Source organism: Sinocyclocheilus rhinocerous, unplaced genomic scaffold (assembly GCF_001515625.1).
Source record: "Sinocyclocheilus rhinocerous isolate Xijiao unplaced genomic scaffold, SAMN03320098_v1.1 scaffold168, whole genome shotgun sequence".
NCBI classification, from domain to species: Eukaryota; Metazoa; Chordata; class Actinopteri; order Cypriniformes; family Cyprinidae; genus Sinocyclocheilus; species Sinocyclocheilus rhinocerous.
Window position 1 is genome coordinate 1,091,551 of NW_015635532.1, and position 8,253 is coordinate 1,099,803.

Here is an 8,253-nt window from a genome sequence, read left to right on the forward strand (position 1 = left end):
TTTTCAGCCCATCAAATACACACGGCGAGGACGGGGCAACTGCACCACACCCGGGTGTGTGTTTTCATACGTCACCCGTCACAAACCGCCCCAGTGCCCTGACTGCGGACAGCACCTCGGGGGGAAATGGGTGGCACCTGTGAGTCCTCAAACCTGTGCTCCTGTTATTCTGTGTTACTCTCGTCTCAATGTTACTCTTGTCTGATACCCATTCAAATACATTTATATTGCTGATACAGTGGGTATAGAAAAGAATCACCCCCCATTAAAATAATTACATTTTGTTGCTTTGCAGCCTGAAATGAAGACGGACCCAGTTTTTGTTTTATCCAGCTGTATTTACTCAGTGCAACTTATAACATCCAAGTGAAAGATATAACACCAACATGTGCTGGACTCCGCTTCATCCACGGTAAAAGCTGATCCGGCGATCGACAGCACGAAGTTGTAGTATTTCCTCAGCAACCAGCACGGATCAGCTCCAGGCATGACGAAGCAGATATCGTCCTCTTTTGGAAGACCAAACAAAGTAGTTTCACTTTCACAACAAAACACACAGAGCCTTCACGACATGGCGGCTGCAACAACAAAACTACAGCCAGAATAAATGTTACGCCTTCTTTCTTTGCGTGTACATTTGGGCGGCGTTATGCAAATCTTCCCACATAGTGATGTAGATATGTGGGGGCGTGTTAGAACGAGTCGTTTTAGGTAGGTGTGGCTGACTCTTAACTTTTATAAAGAATATCTCTTTGGATTTGAGACTTTAGTCTTTGCAACTTTACAGATCTTCTTTATGCACTTGTGTGCCGTTGAGAAGGTGATGAGCTACACCTAATTGAGTTTACAAGTAATTTTTACGAGGGGATGATCCTTTTTCCAACTCAGTGATTCTGTTTTTTATTTATTAAATTTTTTTATTTTGGTGTTATATCTTTCACTTGGATGTTATAAATTGCACTGAGTAAATACAGCTGGATAAAACAAAAACTGGGTCCGTCTTCATTTCAGGCTGCAAAGCAACAAAATGTGATTATTTTAATGGGGGGTGATTCTTTTTTTATACCCACTCTCATTAAATCAAAGCAAAGCATACAGTGAAAAATACTTACAAAACATTCATATGGTGGTTCAGAGTAATACATTTCTCTTTCCATGTATTTTCTACTTCATGAACATTGACTTCATTGACTTGTTTTGTATAGCTTTTAAAAAAAATATATATATTTTAAAAAAATTATTTAAATTATTAAAAGTAATTAAAGGGGTCATGTGATGCAAAAAGAACATTATTTTGTGTATTTGGTGTAATGAAATGTGTTTATGCGGTTTAAGGTTAAAAAAACACATTATTTTCCACATACTGTACATTATTGTTTCTCCTCTATGCCCCGCCTTTTTGAAACGCGCCGATTTTTAGAAAGCTCATCGTTCTGAAAAGCGAGGAGTTCGCTGATTGGCCAGCTATCCAGTGCGTTGTGATTGGCCGAATAAAATGTTTATATATATATATATATATATATATATATATATAAATTATAATATAAAAAAATAAAAATTTCAGTCTGGAAATGATGACCTGAAATATGAAGCTTCCAGAACTGATAGTGTGGCTTATGTGTTTAAATTTGCATTCCTAATTATAATCCTCAAAATATAGGAATATAAAACAAACTGTATTTCTGTCTTTTACAGGCTAAGAGAAGCTCGGTCAAAACGTCGGACCCGTCTTCAGGAAAACAGTGTGACGATTCCAAGCCTCATCCGTCAGACCCTAATGAGACGTCATCAAAAGACACAGAACGGACAGAAGAGCAGACAAACGCTTCCGTTATTACTCAGAAAACCTCTTCAGATAAAGCTCAGGATGGCGGGACTGCGGCTGCTCGCAGGGCGGCCCGTAGAAAGAGAGAGCGGGTGAATGCAGCGTCAGCCCAACAAACACCTGATAGAGCCGCTGTCAAAACATCTGATGGAGCGCAGAGCGCCGAATGCACGGCTGTGCTGTAAGAAACCAAATAACACACTACTCATGCTCTTTCTGCAGTATGCATACTATGCATATAGAAATACCTGGATGACCTTCTATATTTGCCAAAATATGTAGTTTTTTACTTTAAGTTTTAGTATTTGTTGTCCTTTTTTTTTTTCATTTCTTTTTACATTTTAAAAATTATTTTCTTTAGCTTTAATTAATTTCAGTTTCTTTATTTCAGTTTCAGTTTTAGTATTTTAGTACTTCAACTTAAACATATTTATTTTAGCCAGTTTTAGCAAGTTTTTTTATATTTTTCATCTAATATTAATATTTTATTTGATTTTAGCTTTATTTCAATTACTGAAAATGATTTTTAATAGTTGTATGTTTTTTAACATCTCTTTTTTGACTTAATCCGACTGCTAAAATTTCCAACAACTAAAAATTTTAACATAAAATTGGATAAAAAATAAAAAATGACCCAATGATAAATTGGCGGCACTCGCTGAATTAAACATGCAGCGTAATGAGATCATGTGACTAAAGTGTAGCCTGTATTACTGTATGAAATGTCTATTATTGCATACTGTGTACTGTTTCACATACTATTTTTTAATAGTGGACAGCACACAGTGTGTACTGCACAATATGCATAGAGTATTGAGCATTTTATTGTCATGGTGTTCCTCATTCAGCTGTCTGTTTTGCTCGTTTCAGATCATTGGGTGGTGGTCAAATTCAGGTTGTCACGAGAGAAAAAGCCAGCAGTGCTTTACAGAAACGCCGGATACGAGCTATTCTTCCAGCTCCCGCACAGAATAGTGAGTCAAACTTTATTTACAAACACTAAACTAGTCCCCGATCTCATGCACATGTGCAGAAAGTGAAAATGTAAATGAAATGCGTCTGATGTTGACAGATACAGCCGCTCAGTCTGCAGTTGTGCAGTGGATCACGGTTCCTCCTGATAAAGTCAAATCAGACGCTACTGTCATCAAAGCTGGTGAGAAACATCTAATGATCTGTCGTTCTTGTGTTTATATCCGTTGGGCTTCATATTATCTTATTATCTGTTGACTCTCTGAGGTGTAATGTGTTGTGTTATTGTTTCCAGTGAAACCATCAGCCAATGAACACATCGCAGGCCTGAAACCCAGCACCCTCAAACAGCTGGGTCACATGATCACACCCAGTGCCTTACAACAGGTGACTTGACTTACATTTCACTCTGAGAGAATTATGATGGTAATAAATAAAGGTAATAATAGTAACAATGCAAAATAAAAATACTAAAAATTATCTGAGAGAATAATACATTAATAAAAACAACAACAAGAAAAATAAACTGAAAAAAGAACAATCAAATAATCTGAGAGAATAATAAAAATAACAAGAACAATAGAAATAATACAAAATAATAATAATCTGAGAGAAGAGTAAAAATAATCTGAGAGAATAATAAAAATAACAAGAACAATAGAAATAATACAAAATAATAATAATCTGAGAGAAGAGTACAAATAATCTGAGAGAATAATAAAAATAACAACAACAATAGAAATAATACAAAATAATAATAATAATAATCTGAGAGAAGAGTAAAACTAATCTGAGAGAATAATAAAAATAACAACAACAATAGAAATAATACAAAATAATAATAATAATAATCTGAGAGAAGAGTAAAACTAATCTGAGAGAATAATAAAAATAACAACAACAATAGAAATAATACAAAATAATAATAATAATAATAATCTGAGAGAAGAGTAAAAATAATCTGAGAGAATAATAAAGTAATAAATATAACAATAATAACAACAACAACAAGAAAAATAATCTAAAAATAAAAAATAACTGTGACAATAATAATAATGATAATACAAAATAATAATAATAATAATAATAACAACAACAACAGTAATTATCTGATAGAATAATAAAGTAATAAAAACAACAACAACAATAATAAGAAAAAATAAAATAATAACAACAATACTACAGTAATTATAATAATAATACAACAACATAATAATAATAAATTAATACAAAGTAATAATAATAAAAATAACAATAAAAATAACAACAACAATAATAATAATAATAATAAATAATCTAATAATAATAATAATAATCTGAGATGATGATAATAAGAATAATTTGAGACTGGTGTGTGTGATACATGGTAAAAGCTGTTTACCTGTGATTTCAGAAGCCCATCACGGTCAGCAGTAACCAGTACATCATCACAGACAACGGCGTCAAGATCCTCTCCATGCTGCCCTTCAAGAAGACAGCTGGATCCTCCCTAGTGAGTGTTCACACACTGCTGAGACAGACAACTCAAGCATTTAAAGAACAAACGTTTGAGCATATTTGTGTTTCTCTGTGTTTGCGATGTAGTACAGATTCAGTATTTAGTCTGGTGACTGTTGCTCAGTTCTCTATGTATTTTTCTGTTCCCCAGGCTCTGGGTTTGTCTACAGCGAGAGGTCGCGGTCGATGTAAGAATCCCGCGTGTGATTACGTCTATAAGAACAGACACAAACCTCAACACTGTCCGACCTGCGGCTGTGAACTCACCAACAAACCCACCAAGAAGAACAAACTCACAGTTAGTTCCAGCACTCACAGCACAGCCGACAGTCAACTTAAACCAATACTAGTAACTCAAATTTAGTTGAAAAAATCCCATCTGAATAGTGTTATTTTAGTATCATTAATAAACTATAATTTTTTCCATTAGTATTTTGAATTACTTTTTATTTTTATATTTTCATTTTGATAAAAGTTTTAGTAATTTTGTTTTGTTTTTGTCACTTTTATTTATTTATTTTTAGTTTTTTTATATATAATTTTCATTTTCATTTTGATCATTTTTAGTATTTGTTTAGTAATTTTGTTGTGTATTTGTCATTTTTATTTTATTTATTTATTTTTACATATGTCTACGCAGTTTTTACTAACAGATAGTTTTAATAATTTTAGAATAAGAAAATACCTTGGCAACTAGCTGAATTGAAATAAGTTGTTTATATTGTATTTTAGTAGCTGTTTATTTTATTCCAAGTTTTAGTAGTGTGTTTTTTGTTTTTTTTACATTTTTATTTAATTATGTCTATATAGTTTTTTAGTACATCAGGTTAATCTACACAAAAATTAGAAATGCTGCCTTGGCAAATAACTGAAATTAAATGTTTTTATATTTTATGTTATTTCAGTTAACATTTATTTTATTTGAAGTTTTAGCAATTTTGTTGTGTTTTTTGTGATTTTATAATAACTGGTTTCAGCTCTAGTCTCGGTGGACTGTAAGAGGAGTTTTGCATTGTTAAGGTTCATTTAAACTGAACTGAAATTGTGTTTTCTCTGGTTGTGTGTGTGTGTGTGTGTTTTCTCCAGCTGTCCGCTGAGGATGTGTGCTCGTCTGCAGTTCTGTGGGACGCGTCTCAGCCTCTGAGCGGCGCTCAGAAAGAGCAGCAGCGTCACTCCACCGTCAGTCTGCTGCGCTCCTGTCTGCAGTTCCCCGAGAGCGAGAGCGAGCTACAGGATGTCTTCAGCCTCATACAGCAGCTCAACGGCCAGCAGAAGCACACCGAGGAGACCAGCGGATGGCCGAGCTTCTACGAGCCGGCGGCCACGCACTGCAGTCTGTGTCAACATCCACTGCTCAAAGGAGACCAGAGGTGAGAGCAGACTGATCAGACAGAACTCATGTTCTCAGATGGAGATTTACATGTTGTTGTTTTGTATTTTTTAGTTCGCTTGCGGGGTTGGAGGAATGCTGGTTGTTGACAGAGTGCTTGATTCGTCCCGTCACTCTACAGCTGAAAGTCTGTACGAATCTCCAGTGTCTGGCCATACACAGTTTCACAGACCTGCACCCGGGTAAAAACACACACACGCACACGAAAATATGTTCATTTGTCATTAAATCAGATGTTAAATATACTTTTTATATAACTTCTTCAGATGTTTTTTTTATAAATAAAATAAAGTAAAAAAAAAAACTAAACTTATTTCATTTCAGTTATTTGCCAAGTCAACATTTTAAATTTTTGTTTAGTTTAACTTGAAGTACTAAAATGATTAAAACTAAAAAAGTAAGTTAGTAAAAAATATATAGACATATTTAGAATAATAAAAAAATAATAATAATATAAATGACAAAAAGCACACAACAAAATTACTAAAACTTGAAATAAAATAAATGTTAACTGATATAAAATAAAATGAAAAAATAAATAAATACAAATCCTTCAACTTATTTTATTTCAGCTATTTGCCATGGCAGCATTTTTCATTTTCATTTAATTTAACTTGATGTACTAAGATAACTGAAACTTAAATAAAAAATGACAAAAACAACAAATTACTAAAACTTTAACTGAAATTAAAATGAAAGCAGATATATGGAAATAAAAGCTCATTCAAATAAAAAAAAAATTTTAATATAAAAACTATATAGGCATATTTAAAAGAAATTATTTAAAATGACAAAAACACAACAAAATTTGTAAAACATTCAAATAAAAAATAACAGAAAACATGAAAATAAAAACTTACTCAAAACAAAATATAAAAATTAATAAATAAACAAAACAAACAAACAAAAACCATTAAGAACACAAAAAAACCCACACACAACAAAATGACAAAAATTTTAACTAAAATTAAAATGACATTTTAAAAAAAAACTAATAAAAATGACAAAACACAACAAAAAGTCTAATTAAAACGAAAACAGAAAATACGAAAATAAAAACTCACAAAAAAAATCACACGCACTTAAAAAAAAACCCAAAGGTATCTCAGTACTAAAATCTAACATTGATAATGCAACCTGTTGATATGTATTACTGCAGTTTGTGTTTCAGTGTGTTTGTTTTTCTCAGGTCTGTTTAACGTGGGTAATAAGCTGCTGGTGACGCTGGATTTGTTCTTTAAGATGAGACATCAGATCAGACTGGGCGATGAACCTGCACACGCCGCTCTCAGTATAATCAAACACTCACTGACGCTCACAGGTGCTTCATCCTCCTCCTCATCCTCATCTCTCATCTACTGAGCGTGTGCGTGAGGTTAACGTGTCTCTCTGTGTGTGGTTCAGACGGCGCGTTGAGCTCGGATCAGCTGTTGTGTGTTCAGGACCTGTTCTGCAGCGGTTACTGGGCGTTTGAGTGTCTGACGGTTCGAGACTATAACGACATGATCTGTGGCGTGTGCGGCATCGCTCCCAAACTGGAGATCGCACAACGCAACTCCAACAACGTGTTACTGCTCAAAAACGTGGAGGTAACGGCAATGTTATATTACTATTAAGATACTATTATAGTTTCAAAACCTTAAAAAAAAAATCATTATTTGAAATAAAGTAAAGGTTAACTGAAATAAAACAAAATATAAAAAATGAAACATTTTATTTAAATTTAAATTAATATATACATTTAAATATAAATAGTAGATGAAAAACTCAAAACTACAGTAAATGAAATACGCTGAAATACTAAAATTATTTAAAAGTAAAATTCAATATAATTTGATGTATTAATATAAATGAACACTAATAGAAATATTTAAAAAATAAATAATAATAAAATAAAAAATATAAAAATAAAATCTAATCCAAAATAATAATATACTATAATACTATATACTATGTAAATATAAAATGCTTAAGTAATACTGAAATAACTAAAACTGTAATGAGGTCAAATATAGCACAGTAACTCAAGACATTTAGATAAATGACTGTTCTTCTCTCTCTGTAGTTCACATGGCCTGATTTCCAGGCGACAGATGAGGTCCACGTTGACGAGTTTTGGCTGACGATGGAGAACGAGGCGCTGGAACAGGCAGCGTTTCCCTCCAGCTTTCCCATCACACGCTTTGACGCCTCTATCATCGCCCCGTTCATCCCTCCTCTCATGAGAAACACCACCGTCATCAACACCGAGAAAGACAAAATCACGTCTGACATGCAGCTCAGAGGTACTGAGTGACGAGTTTAACTAAGGCCTCTAAATGATCAACATGATCGAAACTTCTGTCGTCTGATTGATATTTTAGACTTTTTTAGCAAGTAAAAGTCCTATTAGTATAATTATTCAAACGTCCACCTTCAGCTCGTGCTTCACGTTTCTTCACACTTTTTTTTTTTTACTTAAAATATATGTCATGATGAACACTTGATAGACTGAAGCAACTTAGCTTTACTTGATTATCCAGACAATCAGTGAGTGTCAAATATGATCATCAGGCTTTTGAGGAACATT

At 33.2% G+C, this 8,253-nt stretch overlaps 1 protein-coding gene across 1 annotated transcript in view; it reads left to right on the top strand.

Annotated features, from left to right (window-relative positions):
- hmgxb3 (HMG box domain containing 3) overlaps positions 1 to 8,253 on the top strand; it is a 25,299-nt gene that overhangs the window by 4,041 nt on the left and 13,005 nt on the right. The window contains exons 6-15 of the mRNA XM_016561528.1: positions 8 to 139; positions 1,696 to 2,006; positions 2,696 to 2,799; positions 2,898 to 2,981; positions 3,093 to 3,184; positions 4,191 to 4,289; positions 4,446 to 4,592; positions 5,381 to 5,664; positions 5,739 to 5,866; positions 6,874 to 7,005. Coding sequence (XP_016417014.1) covers positions 8 to 139; positions 1,696 to 2,006; positions 2,696 to 2,799; positions 2,898 to 2,981; positions 3,093 to 3,184; positions 4,191 to 4,289; positions 4,446 to 4,592; positions 5,381 to 5,664; positions 5,739 to 5,866; positions 6,874 to 7,005 — 1,513 coding nt within the window. The remainder of the gene's footprint in view (positions 1 to 7; positions 140 to 1,695; positions 2,007 to 2,695; positions 2,800 to 2,897; positions 2,982 to 3,092; positions 3,185 to 4,190; positions 4,290 to 4,445; positions 4,593 to 5,380; positions 5,665 to 5,738; positions 5,867 to 6,873; positions 7,006 to 8,253) is intronic.